Source organism: Epinephelus fuscoguttatus, linkage group LG19 (assembly GCF_011397635.1).
Source record: "Epinephelus fuscoguttatus linkage group LG19, E.fuscoguttatus.final_Chr_v1".
Lineage (NCBI taxonomy): Eukaryota > Metazoa > Chordata > Actinopteri > Perciformes > Serranidae > Epinephelus > Epinephelus fuscoguttatus.
Genome location: NC_064770.1, coordinates 6,198,030 through 6,213,853, shown reverse-complemented (window position 1 = coordinate 6,213,853; position 15,824 = coordinate 6,198,030). Strand labels below are relative to the sequence as shown.

Below are 15,824 nucleotides of genomic sequence, written 5' to 3'. Positions count from 1 at the left end.
AATCATTCTGCAGAATCAAGCTCTAACATTAGAGTAAGGAACTGTAGTTGTTTAGCTGTCACCACACCTGCCCAGAGACTACGCCTGAAAATTGGCCACGGTGGCTAAACAGGCACATTTGCAGAAATGTCCCAGTAATATTAAAGGGGAACTAATGTTTTTTTCAACCTGGGCCCTATTTGCCGATCTACTTTTGTCTAAATGAGTGATAGGATGTCCAATATTTGACATGTTCCTCTGCCTGTTGCTGCTCCCTCCCTCTCTCTCCTCATCCACTCTTCAGTTTCAATGAGCTCTGCATCCATGTACGTCTGTGTACTCCGTGTTCAAATAAACACGGGCGGTCATCAAATTCAGATGGCTCATCCAGATCCAGTTGGTCAAAATCGGGTAAAAAAATTCGGTCATGTTTGTTGTGGCAAGTCAAAACACTCACTCAGAGAGTTAAAGTCTGGCTCTGAAATCTCATGTCTCGCAAGATTTGAGTTTTTGCAGGAAGTTACTGCTGGAGTGACCTTACAAATGCAAGAAGTTATTCTGTTTGGAGTAGTCGTGGCGGAATGAATATTAATTAATTAATCACTGAAATCAATAGGCCTATGTTTGGGACAGGTGTCTATATGCAACAGGCCTTTAATTCCTTTTGCACAAAACTGTTGCTCAGCAAAGATCAGGAAATGCAATCAGATTGTTTATTTAAAACCATATGAATATCATTCGTATAAATATGAGGCTTCAGATAATTTATCAATTATGAATTTTTCATTTGATCCTGCTCTGACAGACAGCGTATCAGAGTGAGATAGAGAGAGTCAGGGCACTCGAGGATTATGACACCTGACATACTGACACATCACCACTTTATCCTGGTAAACAACACTCACAACTCGGATTCATTGATATGAAAAACCCCTTTGATTCTTTTGATCTGAGAACCCCTATGGTTTAAAGGAATATGAATAACTTACAGGGTAACTGAGGAATGGTCACAGAATTTGAGATAGCAAACTACCCATTTTTTTGTTGGTTTGTTTGTTTTTTACATTTAAATAACATTTATTTAAAAGAAAAAATGAGCTGCTTGGCAACCAGACCAGGCATCTAATTGAGGCAAGTATTTATTTATCAAAATGTGTAGCCAGGATTCCACCAATATTGTTTTAAGATAAAAGTGTGATAGAGATTCTTTTGGAGTGAAGCTGCTGATTGATGATATTTTGCACACTGTTCTGTATATTTGAATATGACCAAAATTTTTTCAGAGAACTGTATTCTGATCAGGCTGAAGAGCCTGTGAAGCAGCATTTTACACAAAGCAGGCTGCTTGCTCCTGTAACTTGACACCTCTTAGCCTTTGCATGAGAATCAATAGAGTGCTCCAGGGATGATGTTTTTCTGAAGGCAAATGCAGATGTGTGCATTGCACTGGTTCCCTCATCAAAAAGCCTATGGGATTTTTCCAATGAAATTTGGAATATCTCACAAAATAAGCTCTGTGGCAAATGAATGTTTATGATACTTACACATTTTGTCTGGCAAGATAATCTTCACAAATCAACTCCACTGTTATGATATTTGAAGCATAAAGGCAATCGTCATAAGGAAAAAGCTAACATTGGGCTATAAAGGAATTACACTACAGCCACATGACTTAACCTCACCACCACAACAAGGCTGTAAAGCCATGTGTGCTGTGATGACAGTCTAGTCTCATTTAACCACTTGTCAGCAAACATCCTTGTTTAGACAAATACAAATTTCAGAATTCACAATGGGGTATTTACAGACATATTTTATGTCACAGAACAAAACGTTACAGTCTCTTCAGCATGATTTAACCACAGACCTCATTTCAAGCATCTAACCAAAAACCCATTCAAAAAAAGCATTGACTTTGAGACAAGGGAACCGGGACTGCTAAAATGCTAACTCATTTCCAGGACTCATTCCAGGAGCATTCTGTGTTGAGTGTGCAAAGTCATCCAGTGGGCCGGATTGGAGTCTTTAGCCCTATTCGGACGAGATTAGTTTTATATAGGGACATGGGGTAAAGTAATAATTACCAGGGATTTTAGTCCCGTCCGAATGTGCCATGTCAGTAATCATTACGGCACGATGTCAGTAAAGATTACCGCGACTTTTACCTTCTGTAAAAGGGTCCCGGACAATTACCCCAGGTAATACTAATCCCGTGCGAATAGACCAGCAGTAAACATGTGTGTTAGGGCTGTCAAAAAAAATCGAAGTTAGAAATATATTCGAATAGATATATTTTTTTATAAGTTCGAACCTAAATTTGATAATTTGAATATCATTAATAATTAATTAATACTATCAATAATGTTGTATATCATGGCAAATCCCGTTCGGGACACAGAGGGAGGGAGAGGCGCCGACGGAGGAGCCCACTGTCCGCGATGTGTGACCTGTTCGGGGAGACATACAGGGAGAGTGGTGCACCTGCTGCCTCCCTGCCTACCCTTTTGAAGAAGAGATGAAAGTTACCAGAATCAGACACCACTACGAGCCGACCAGGATCCACTCTTGTGGTGGAAAACTACGCACTGAAGTATCCAAACATTGCTCAGATAGCCAGGCAGAAGTTGATCATACCTGGCACTTCAGTGAGGTCAGAACGGTTGTTTTCATCCGAGTGTCATGTTCATATTGCAATAAGCATCTTATTTTTTGTGGGGGTTTTTTTATAAAATAAAATAAAAATAATAATAATACTACTATTATTACTTATTCGAACTCTACTAAATTAATTTGAAAATATTCGAACTCAATTTCCTGGTGCTTTTGACAGTCCTATCATACGCACATGACAGGAGGGGACAGCGGTGTGTGAATGGATTTACTCTTACGTGCCAGTCAAGGAACCAGGACCCAGTAGCAGAGTTCAAACAAAATGTTTTATTGCCAAATGTTCACAAAAAGGACGTCACGAGGAACATGCTCAAAAACAAAGTAACAACTGAAAAGGCTCGACAAAGCACGAGGAAGACGCTGAGGACTACATGTGGCGACAGGCAGGAGATCACTGAGAGCTCGAGCGAGGTGCACAAGCATAGGGAACAATCCGGCACAGGAGACAATGAGAGAGTGGCTTAAGTAGCTGGCTGATTAGGCAGAAACAAGCTGCAGGTGTGCTGGAAGCCCTGCTCCCAGTGATCGCCCCGCCTCCCGGCACACCCCCTGCAGACAGAGGGAGAGAGATATCAGAAACATGCTTTCACAGAAAACGACAAAAAACAGGACCATAACAGTACCCCTCCCTCAATGGACGCCTCCTAGCGTCCTACCTGGCTTACCCGGAAACCTGTCATAGAAGTCCTGAAGCAGTCGTGGGTCGAGGATGAGGGAGCGCCCAATCCAGGAGCGCTCCTCGGGTCCGTACCCGCTGGAGGTGGTTCCCAGAGCCCGGCAGAAAGCCTTCCACACCTGCGAGGTGAACTGAGGTCCGCGGTCTGACACAATATCTTGAGGAATCCCGTGTAGTCTGAAAACATGCACCACTAAGAGATTAGCAGTCTCCAAGGCGGTGGGGAGTTTGGGGAGAGGAGCAAAATGTACCGCCTTGGAGAATCGATCCACCACAGTTAATATGGTGTCGTTACCTTCAGAGGGAGGTAGGCCGGTAACGAAATCCACCACGGTGTGTGACCAGGGACGTGGAGGGATGGGTAGAGGTTGCAGGAGACCCGCTGGTGGTCGGTGAGTGGACTTGCTGCGCGCGCACACCGTGCATGCAGCAATGAAGGTCCGGACGTCAGCGGCCATGGACGGCCACCAGAAGCGCTGCTGGATGAGGGCTAGCGTGCGGTGGACCCCCGGGTGGCAGGCTATTTTAGACGTGTGCCCCCAGGTGAGCACTGATGATCTGGCAGTCTGTGGCACAAACAGCCGTCCTGGCGGACACCCGTCCGGAACCGTCTGTCCTTGAAGTGCTTCTTGGACCTCCCGCTCTACCCGCCAGTGGACCTCCCCCAGCACACATTCCGGATCCAAGATGGTCTCCTTGGAGGGCTTCCCCCCCTCCAGGGCGAACTGACGGGAGAGTGCGTCAGGCTTAGTGTTCCGAGACCCAGGGCGGTAGGTAATCGTGAACTGGAACCTGCCTAGGAACAGAGCCCAGCGAGCCTGTCGGGAGTTCAGTCGGCGGGCGATGCGAAGGTAGGCTAGGTTCTTGTGATCAGTCCACACGATGAAAGGTTGAGCTGCCCCCTCCAGCCAGTGCCTCCATTCCTGCAAAGCCATCACCACCACCAGGAGCTCCCGGTTCCCCACGTCGTAGTTGGACTCTGCGGGGGTGAGTCGACGGGAGAAGAAGGCGCAGGGGTGGAGCTTGTTGTCAGAGGGTAGGCGCTGGGAGAGGACGGCCCCGACCCCGGAGTCCGAGGCATCAACCTCGACCACGAACTGCCGCTCAGGATCTGGGTGCACAAGAACAGGGGCATTAATAAACATATTCTTAAGCTTTTCAAAAGCTAGTTGCTCAACAGTAGACCAGGCAAAAGTGAGTTTGGAAGATGTAAGACGAGCGAGTGGGGCCGCCAGGCGGCTGTAGTTTCTAATGAACCTACGGTAGAAATTGGCAAACCCCAGAAAGCGCTGCAGCTGCTTCCGGGTGGTGGGAGCTGGCCAGTCCTTCACGGCAGCTACCTTGGAGGGGTCTGCCCGCAGCTGCCCCCTTTCGACCACAAACCCCAGGAAACTCACAGATGACGCATGGAATTCACATTTTTCCACTTTAACATACAACTTGTTTTCCATTAACCTCTTTAACACTTCTCGCACATGGCACATATGTTCCTCCATAGAACTGGAGAAAATCAGAATATCGTCCAAGTACACAAAAACAGTCTTATTGAGCAAGTCGCGTAACACATCGTTCACCAAACACTGGAAAACTGCAGGAGCATTAGTGAGTTCGAATGGCATGACCAGATATTCAAAGTGACCTAAGGGGGTGTTAAATGCTGTTTTCCACTCGTCCCCATCTCTAATTCGGACGAGGTGATAGGAGTTTCTGAGGTCCAGCTTGGAGAACACTTTGGCCGTATGCAGGGGGCTGAATGCTGAATCAATCAGAGGAAGGGAATACTTGTTTTTTATAGTGATCTCGTTTAGACCGGTGTAATCAATACATGGGCGCAGTGTTTTGTCTTTTTTTTTCTACAAAGAAAAAACCGGCCCCTACAGGAGACGAGGAGGGTCAAATTAGGCCGGCTGCCACGGACTCTGTAATGTATTTTTCCATAGCTTCCTGCTCGGGTTTGGAGAGGTGAAAAAGTCTTTTGGTTGGGAGAGGGGCGCCAGGAAGCAGGTCTATGGCGCAATCATAAGGTCTGTGGGGGGGTAGAGAGGTGGCGGCCGTTTTACTAAAAACCTGCTGCAGGTCATGGTAATCAGAGGGGACATTAGTTAAGTTGATTACCTCGGGAGCTGGGGCTGAGTCCGTGGATCTGGCTGGCAGAGCGGAGCGGAGGCAGTGGGCGTGGCAGTGAAAACTCCAGTTGCGGATGGTGGTGGTGGTCCAGTCAATGTGGGGATTGTGGAGCTTAAGCCAGGGTATTCCCAGAATGACAGAGTTCAGAGGTGAGGAAATAACATACAGTTCTAGGTGTTCATGGTGGTTGCTGGAGAGAACGAGCTTAAGAGGTTCTGTCTTGTGTGTGACCAACTCTAACAGTTTGCCATCTACTGAATGCACCTCCTTGGGAGATGATAACTCGTGAACAGAGATGGCGTGAGTTTTAACAAAGTCAGTGTCTATGAAATTGTCGTCGGCACCAGAATCCACTAGCACCTGAGTGGGAACTGAGTGTTTGAGAGCGTGAATCGTACCTGGCACTTGTACTCTCGAGGCTGAGGAGGAGGAGATGTGGCTCACCATAGTCCCCCCTTCTAGTGGTGAGCCCCGCCTTTTGGCACCTCCGGGCAATGGGAGACGAAGTGGCCCCTTTGGCCACAGTAGAGGCATAGCTGGTCTCGCATTCTGCGTTGTCTTTCTGCTGGTGTGAGGCGTGCCCGTCCCAGTTGCATAGGCTCGTCAGCAGGTGGCGGTCGCTGCTCGTGTGCGAAGGAGGAGGTCTCTGGGGGCCCCGAGGTGCAGTCAGGGGAGTTGAGCGGGATGCCGGGAAGGAACCGCCTCTTCCTCATCCCCTGTCGCCCCTAGCTCTTTCCCTGATCCTGTTATCCAGGCGGATGGCCAAATCTATGAGGGAGCTGAGTGAGCTACACTCCTCCCGAACCGCCAGCTCATCCTTTAATTCCCCCGCTAACCCCTTAAGAAAAATTGCCCGTAAGGCTGAATCATTCCACCCACTCTCGGCCGCTAGGATGCGAAAATTAACTGCGTATTCAGAAACGGATAAATTTTCCTGTTGTAGGTCAAGCAACCGGCTTACAGCCTGACTACCCTTTACCGGGTGGTCGAAAACCCGTTTCATCTCTTCTGTGAATTTGAGATAGTCATTAGTTAACTCTGGCTGTTGGGTGGAGATGGCTAAGGACCAGGCGGCAGCCTGCCCTGTGAGTAAGCTCATAGTGAAAGCTACTTTAGCTTGAGGGGTGGAATATGTGAGGGGTTGTTGAGTGAAAACCAAATTGCACTGGTGCAGAAACTGTGAGCATGTCCCTAAATCTCCTGAATACCTGGCGGGTATGGGGATATATGGCTCCCGTGCTTGAGGTGCTGGGCCGGTCGGCAGGCTGTCAGCTGGGTGGTGCTCGGCGGAGCTTGGAGAAAAGGTGAGTCGGTCCTCCAGGGCCGCCAGCTGCCCGCTTAGTTGTGAGACGCCGGCCGAGACTCGTTGCATGTGCTCAGACATCTGCTGCAGGGCTGACTCGGCCTGGTTCACCCTGGCCACTTGCGAGGAGAGTTCCCGTTTCAAAAAATCTGACTCTGCTGGGTCCATGCTGGCCGGATTGTTCTGTTACGTGCCAGTCAAGGAACCAGGACCCAGTAGCAGAGTTCAAACAAAATGTTTTATTGCCAAATGTTCACAAAAAGGATGTCACGAGGAACATGCTCAAAAACAAAGTAACAACTGAAAAGGCTCGACAAAGCACGAGGAAGATGCTGAGGACTACACGTGGCGACAGGCAGGAGATCACTGAGAGCTCGAGCGAGGTGCACAAGCATAGGGAACAATCCAGCACAGGAGACAATGAGAGAGTGGCTTAAGTAGCTGGCTGATTAGGCAGAAACAAGCTGCAGGTGTGCTGGAAGCCCTGCTCCCAGTGATCGCCCCGCCTCCCGGCACACCCCCTGCAGACAGAGGGAGAGAGATATCAGAAACATGCTTTCACAGAAAACGACAAAAAACAGGACCATAACATTTACCCCTCCCACTTGTGGTAGTTTTACTGATATTTCTTATCCCGTGCGAATCGGCCATTAATATTACTGACGTCCTGTGGTAAAGTGACATTACCCCACGTCCCTATATAAAACTAATCCCGTCCGAATAGTGCTTTTGTCGGGCCGGTTCTGGCCCGCGGGCCGTATGTTTGACTCCCCACAGTACACCCTTTAAGTTTCACGGCTTTGTGTTCTGTTGTTCCTGCAGTCAGTCTGCTTTAGTTTTATGATTACAGATGGGGAAATCCTAACACACAGTCCAGGAAGGCCGTTTGTTTTAAATGCGACATCAGGAAGGAAGAACAGAATCAGTGCGCCAGTGTGAACAGGTGTGTCAGGTGTCAGGTAGCCCTTCGTACCCGGAAGAAAAGAAAAAAACAAGCGACTCCGTTGACAGGTAAGTCACGTCTAAATAATATCTTGTGTAGTCTATAACTAGTATTTTTTATTTATTGTACATTAAAATAATTTGAAATATTCTATCCTTAAAAGCCTCTGAGTGAATGACGTAGTAAACTACAGCAGGCTACGTCGTGCAGTTGTCATGTCTGATGAGTCCGCGTAGTTACAGTCAACACTACATGGAGAGCAGTGGTTTATTTGTGATGTAGCAAGTACGTTTCAGCATAAATATATTATATATGTCTCTGTTCCATGTAGGAACAAATACAAATGTACTGTAAAGAGTATTCTGCTTCCTTCTGATGTGTAAGTTTTTTTCCTGACCTGAATTGAACTGTGTCCTTGAACACATTTCATCTGTGTATGAGAGTCTTGTTTTGTTTCTGTTCTCATAAAAGATATCAGTTAGCTGGAGGCCTCCCTATTCTCCCTCTTCATCTTCGTTTTAACTTCATTATGCGACTGCATCTGTTCTTCTTTGTCAAACATAGCCCAGGAAGGACACTCCAGGTGACCTTTCAGCTGAAATAAGACCGACTCTGTTATAACTTTTTATTATTCTGTTTTATCTCTTTATTAAATGACACAAGAGACAACTTGAACATTTCAGTCTTTTGTTGTTCCACTTCTGTCACCACGTTCTACAGATTGGTGTGAAAATTGTGCTTCTACAGCTATTTAAATCATGTAGTGTATGTAAGATATTGTGTTTTAGATCTCCATAGACCTTCAGAACGTCATAGAGGGAAAAATAGAGGTGTTACTAAAAATCAATTCCATAAAAAGCCATGATGGTGTGGCAGAACATTTAAAAGCAAAGTAGCTAAATTAAAATCAGACATTTGTATTTATTTTTGTGCTTTTCCCACCATGACATGAAAATGTATGCTGCAAAAAGGGCCTGTAAGATTTTGCTTTGATTCACCAAATTTATATTGACCCAGATCATACAGTAGATCTGCACACTACTCACCAGCATCAGCACACATTTGCTAAACAGATAAACTAAACCAGTTCACCCTCAGTAACCTGAATATATGTGTCAACCATCAACTGCACTGTCCCCTGTTCCAGGTCTTTGGGACCTCGTTGCATGCCCTTCCCCATTTGTCCGTCCCCTCATTTCCTGTCCTTTCTCAGCTATAGGCATAAGCATATTGTCTTAATTTCTAAGGCTTCTAATCAACAGTACCTTTTTTATGTACTCACAACCACCTCCATGTTTAACAGTTGGACAGGTGTTCTTTTCATGAAATTCGGCACCCATTTTTCTCCAAACATACCTTTGCTAAACATACCTTTGCTCATTGCTCATTTCTCACTCCAAACTGACATCTGCTGGATGTAATATAATGACTCTGGATAAGTACCTCACACAGCCCTACCTATCCCTTTAAGACAGTTTGCTGATACACTACTGTAATATTTCTGTAATATATTACATTAGTGTATAAACAGACAATAACATTTTAATTGAATTCCAACATTCCCCCCATTAGCTGTGAATGATCATCAATAAGATACTTATTAGCTCCATGAAGTCTGCAGGGTTTCAGTGCAACCTAACTCTGTTCCTGCTCTATGTGGTGCTGCTGTGTTGAATAGACTCAGATGGCACTAAACTGTGAGCTGAGCTCTGTGCTGCTCTGTGTGTGTGTGTGTGTGTGTGTGTGTGTGTGTGTGTGTGTGTGTGTGTGTGTGTGTGTGTGTGTGTTTGTGAAAGCAGACAGGGTGATGGAGCAGAGAAACCTGCAACAGGAGTTGGTGGATCGGTTCAGTCATGTTGTTTCCAGACTGCAGATCTTCCGGTCTGACTGGGACATCGCCTTTTTTGCAGTCTTCTTCATTTTCATTGGTGAGTGAAGATGAAAGTAATGGATTTAAGAGGCAAAGACATTCTAATGATTTATATAACACAGAATCAGGGTATATAGAAAGGTAGAAAATGAGCAGAAAGCAGTGAAAAGTTTACATTGGAATATTTTCCCACCTCTACCTACCTACCTCCCCAGCTGCCCTTCCATTATCTTACCCCTTCCCCACAACCCCTGATCACAGTATTCAGTGGATTCCAGAATTAACATATCCAACAGAAATGGTTTGACTCCCACATGTTGCATCCCTCTATCACTGCTTAAGGAAGTCAGATGTCTTATGGATGTTGACTGTTCCTGCAGTCAGTATTTACCCATGTTACACAAGATGGCGACACTGACAGGAGTCTGTATTTCCACTGGAGCAATATTCTGTTGGCATTTAAGACGCAAACATAATCTTGAGTTGAGTAGATGTCCAACTTAAGTCACTGATCTGTCCAATGCTTGCATCCCTCTATCACTGCTTAAAGCAGGGAAGTCAGATGTCTTATGGATGTCTATACAGTGACTCAGTGGTGCTCAAATATCCACTGCAGCCAGCTGAATGTCAACAAACATTATCAGCGTGAATCTCATCCCTCTGGGTGATCACGCAAAGCACCATAGAATAACAGTTCAAAATAATAAACTTTATTTTATACAGCACTTGTGAAAACAAAGCCACAAAGTGCTTTACATGATTGAACCAGAATTCATATATTTCAGGGTTCTAATGAGGCAAACAAAACCAGACAATTAGTTGAATAAAATGCTAGTTAAATGAAATATCAATGAACTATCGTATGAACTTTTGGAGTTATGCCCCTGTCTGGTCGCAACAGTAACAGAACATGAGTGGAACTTGTAATCTAAAGACTAAGTCTGTGCATCACTGGATCATTTAAAGATATTTGTACTGAATTTTGTGCAAACGTATCAAGACAGGCACAAACTGTTGAACTGATTTTTATTAGTTGATTATACCATAAGCAACACTGTTCCATCTTTAACTTCATGCCTTTCAAAGATCAGTTCATCTTCTACTTACTTAACTCTTCACAGTGAAATAAATTTTGACCAGGGGTGCCCAAACTTTTGCATGCCACTGTACCTGATAGAATACAAGAAAAGCAACCAGTGAGTTAGCTGCAGTGGCTTTATTTTTCTCCTTTCTGTCCTTATAGGAGGTAATATTGTAATGTTATAAATAACTAAACAACAGTCAAACTGTTGATTGATATTTTGATATGATATGATATGATATGATATGATATTTAAAAATACTCAGAGCTAAAACGTCAGCTCTTTTGATAATGTTTACTGTTGTTGTCAGGAGGTGGCGCTAATCGCCAAATTATATGCCTCCACAAATCTGGAGCTTTATCACTTAAGTGCCAGTTAGTTACCTGTAGCCTACTGTTTCCTGGTCTGGTCATAATTGCAGTGATAACCAGTCATACCTGCCCTGTTGGGTCATGTGTCATGATGAAGCTATCTCAGACCCAGCAGGGGCTTGAGTTGAGCAATATACAGCTGCTGGACAGAGCGATGATCTGTTTGGAGACCAATAACAAGGACAACAAACGCACACATTTAGATAAAAAACATCAGTTGACATCGAGTAATGTGTGTGAAACAACAAGGATGTGGGTTATAGTGTGATTTGCCATACCCGCCCCATTAACCTCAACAGAAGTGCCACCAAACTCTGGCTCCAATGCAAAATTTGAATGCTGTCACTGACGTCATGTTCTTTCCTTCTTTTATAGGTTCCTTGTCAGCTGTTGCATTAATTTCCAACTTGAAATACAAAGTTGTTGTTTTTTTACAGTGTTTGTTTTCAAGTTTTAAATGGTCATTTTATAGTTGTGACATCACAACTTCACAGAAGTCCTGACGGCCTGTCTAAAGGCACAGTCTGAATAATGACTGTTGTTGACTGTATTTCTCTGTGGATTGAACATTTTGATACTTTAACAGTATTAAAATGCTCAATCCACTCCAACAATATGGGAGGTTTAAGAATGACCCTATTGTAACCAAAAGGAAAATAGGTTAAATGAGGGATTTGTGTAAGGTGTGAGCTAATGAACTACAAGTACTAGAGCTAATAATTAATTATCTATGCAGCTATTTCACATATATCCTGTATCTGCTTGTTTGGGCAAATCACTTTCATCCCTCTCAAACACAGGATTCTGCAGTGGGTCTGCTTTATCATTGAAAGTAAATATTTGATGTGCACTTTGGCTTTGGTATTCTCTTTTGTCTGCATCATTGCCATTCTGATCTGTAATGCTAGCTGCCCTCAGTATACTCAAACACAGCATGCTAAAGCTGCTGCTACTGCATGCTGGACAGAGCTGTCTCCTATACAGTGATTTGGTTTTGGTACCAATCAATTGGACCTAACTCCTAAAAAAGGACTCTGTGTCTGCTCAACCACACCCTGCTGTGTGTGTGTTTTTAGGTATGGTGCTGCTGCTGGTCATCCTGGTCATCATACGCTGTTGTTGCTGCTGCTGCTGTGATGACGACAAGGTAAACACATGTACAAGAGAGAACTGACATAAAACACACACTTGTAGTGAGGTGCTGACTCAAAGGCAGAAATCAAAAAGTGGGAACACTAAACACTCAGAACTCGCCATGGAGAGAGGCTGTGTATGAAATCACTCCCTATTTATTATGTAGTGTGCTGTATTTATCCTCCATAGTTTTTTATTTAAGTGTCCACAATCTGAGTGCAAATGTATCCCCTATATAGTATGTCACAAATAAACATTGAATTGAAAAAGTAGAATTACTGCCACATGGTTGTATGCCCCCACCAACCAGTCAAGTTTCAGTTTACATCCATGTCTGTCTAGACTCGTGTATTCAGGCCAGCCATTAGGAAATACAGGCAGGGGGACAACATTTTCAAAGGTGGGCCTCTCATCCACATCCAGTGGGGGTGGGTGGGTGGATCCCTATACATTTTTACACTTCCTGTGAATATAATCCAATTAATCTTATTTCCATGTATCTACTCTGTGTTAAGACCCTATTTTCTTATTTTGAAAAGCAGAGGTAGTCACATCTATGTCCTGGGCTGAAAAATGCCCTCCAATGAATGAGGAGAGAAAAGTCAAATCTAGCATTGATTGAGGAAATTACTACAAGGTATTAAATTGTAAGATCAAATCAGGAGTGAACAAAAAATGTTTTCTTCATTTATTCATTCAATCTTGAGGGCTACTTTAATCAAATATTGGTCAAATTGTGTGAACTAAAACAGTGTGAAGAGTATATGGTTGTCAATTATCAGTTTTCCAGTCATACCCACTTTATGAAATTCAAAGACTGATTAGGGACCCCAGTAAGCAGAAATATTTAAATATACCATTTTGGGAAAAAAAGGCAAAATTCCTTTTTCATTCACCAAAATTTAGCGTAAATTTGGGGCGTTATTTGGTTAGTACCAATGGATGCCTTAGGCCATCTAGATTAATATGATACCTGTGTCTTCACTGTAGCTTTAAAACTGAGCCTGATACAGCAGGTTTTATTTGATAAAAATTACTCTGCCTCAGCTCTGCCTGTCATACCTGTAACTTCAGTCAGTGATGTAAGTCAGTAAGTTAATTGTTGTACTTGATCCAATTTAAGTGTCAAGCATAGACCTTTTCATGGGCCCCCCCTTGGCCTTGAGCCAGGGTCATCTGTACCCTTTGACCCCCCCCCGACAGTGGGCCTGTGTGTAGCTGTTACAACAGACAATGCTTCAAATTCAACCTGGCAGCACAGAAGATCTATGCATTCACCACAGTCTAAAGGTGGACACCCAAGATTAATGTCACCAGTTCAGTATGTGACCAAATGTCTCCCAGTCTGTTCCTGAGTTATGGCGTTGAATAATGGCCAGATACATTATGATGTCACAGGGAAGATGACCTCTGACCTTTTGGATATAAAATTTCATCACTTCACCATTTCATCCAAGTAGACGTTTATGTGAAATGAAGTCATAATTAGTGTCTGAATTCTTGAGTTATGGCTATAAACATGTTTTGTGAGGTCATAGTGACCATTGACCACCAAATTCTAAATCAGTTCATCTTTTGAGTCCAAGTGGACATTTTGGCCAAATTTGAAGATATTCCCTGAAGGCGTTCCTTAGATATCGCACTTATGAATGAGAATGGGACAAACAGAGAACCTGACAACATAATGCCTCCTGCCATGGCTGTTGCTGGCATGGAGGCATAAAAACTGTTTGTGCACAAAAACAAGAGTAGTGTCCATGGAATGTACTGTACACTACTTTTTACTAACAGTCCCTCATTGCAGTGCATTGTATTTGATAGATTTGAAAATCAGCCATAGGCCAGCCACAAAGACGCCAAAACATTTTAGAAATGGTCAGAGGCCATTGTGTTTAACCTGTACATCTAGACTGCCTCCCACCTCAGCAGTAGAGAATGTAAGTCCTCAGCACTCCTTGGCATGTCAACCTTCTCATTCGTTGAACCACCTTAGAGGGAGATCCTGTCATGTTGTGAAATGAACAGAAATTGAGCTGAGGTCATTGAGGACTCTTTACTGTGATAATGACAGCTGTGTGTGATTAAAGAAAGATTTCTTTATGCTTCCTCAACAGCCTCGAAGAACGAAGGTTGGCATAGAAAACATGGCTCTGGAGCCCTGACAGTTGAACTGCACTGATCCAGTATTGTGAAGGCTGATGAAGCTACAAGCAGAGCCTTTAAGTCTGACTCCTGTGCCAAAACCTTGATTTTACTGTCACCAGTCTGTAAACAAATTTCACTGACTTGCACATAGAAAGAATCATTCACGTGTCCTTTGGTACCCAGCTATGGAAATCTAACACATGTGATCTTTCTGTCACTGCTGTGTAGAGTTAATTGCTAGGATACAACAGAGGAGCTGGAAACACTCAGCTGTTTATGTTTTTATGTCTCTGTAGATTTGAATGTAACTTCGTCTTGTTTTTTTTTGTGTGTAAAAAGAGAATGGTAGTTTTAATTTGAAGGTTTTACTTTATAACAAATATTTAACAATAATAAAAATGTCAACTTTGCTCTATTTATTTATGTGTTGGTCTATTACTTCTCAGTATGCCATGTTCATTTATGGAACACTTGTCGTAGCTAACAGACACACCAACATTTGTAGAGGACAAAGTACACAAAATCATATGAAGGCATAAATCATTAAACAGGAGATCGATGTTTGTGTTGTTCTGACGACGGCACAAAGGTTTGCAGGCTCAGCCCAGATGGGATCACACAGCTGCTGCCCTGCTCAAACACTCCTCAGTCACCACTTTTGTCTTCAATATTTCACTCTTTCAATGGCCCCTCCAGCCATTTTTCATCAGGGTGGTCAGATGTGGCCCCTTAAAATCTTGGGGTGGCACACCAAGACCAAAAGTCAAAACTGAATTTCAGGAATTCTGCTATATTGTATATAGGCTTGTTGAAAAAATGTCAGTGTATGACTGAAGAGATCACACACTGATATACTTTGGTTTCTTATTTTACAGTTAATATTACTTATCTAATATTACTTATGGTAGGTGATTCATTGTTCTTCAAATAGGCTGGTTGTTTTTTTCCTTAAAGGATGAATACGCAGCTTTAATCTAAAGGAGTACACTGATTGTAAGAAACAAAACACTGGGAACAAGCCTTCCCAAGTTTAGGGGAGATTTGTGTGTACCATAGAACCCATTTTCCTGAGGATGTCTTGAGGTGAGAGTTTAAGGGACACTATTGAAAATGACTGCCAGTTTTTCCCTCCCCAAAATTAAGCCTAAATTTGGAGCATTATTTACCCCCCCCTCCAGACAAGCAGTGCCGACATGGTTGGTACCAGTGGATGCCCCACTGGAGTCTGCCTTTAACTGGCATCCAAACACTGTATTTTGCAACTGACCAGTATTTGCCCTCCACAGGTGTGCTAATGGTTGTACTACCTAACTGGGTAAAGAAGCTATCAAGTAACTTAGTTTGCAGTAAAGTACACCTGATAGCTGTAATAAAGTGATGTGGACACAATGATAATGGAGGCTCTGTGCTCCCAACCAGCGTGAACCAAGACGACAACACTCCTTATCATTATTTATACTGGCATGGCAGCACATTACTCCTTGGGGGTAGCCACTACACTCTTTAGTAGAACTCAGAGAAGTG

General features: G+C 43.7%; 1 protein-coding gene across 1 annotated transcript; it reads left to right on the top strand.

Moving 5' to 3' along the window:
• The first annotated feature begins 7,519 nt into the window (after positions 1-7,519).
• On the top strand, positions 7,520-14,715 carry smim22 (small integral membrane protein 22). The gene is made up of 4 exons (XM_049562238.1): positions 7,520-7,766; positions 9,498-9,626; positions 12,098-12,168; positions 14,270-14,715. The coding sequence occupies exons 2-4, from the start codon at positions 9,506-9,508 to the stop codon at positions 14,315-14,317; spliced, it is 240 nt and encodes a 79-aa protein (XP_049418195.1). The 5' UTR covers positions 7,520-7,766; positions 9,498-9,505; the 3' UTR covers positions 14,318-14,715.
• The last annotated feature ends 1,109 nt before the right edge of the window (positions 14,716-15,824 follow it).

Bases quoted from the DNA above. Each gene is read 5' to 3' on its own strand.
- smim22 (XM_049562238.1), top strand. From the start codon at position 9,506: ATGGAGCAGAGAAACCTGCAACAGGAGTTGGTGGATCGGTTCAGTCAT. The intron at 9,627-12,097 runs GTGAGTGAAGAT...GTGTGTTTTTAG, and splicing joins AGTCTTCTTCATTTTCATTG to GTATGGTGCTGCTGCTGGTC. The intron at 12,169-14,269 runs GTAAACACATGT...CTTCCTCAACAG, and splicing joins GCTGCTGTGATGACGACAAG to CCTCGAAGAACGAAGGTTGG.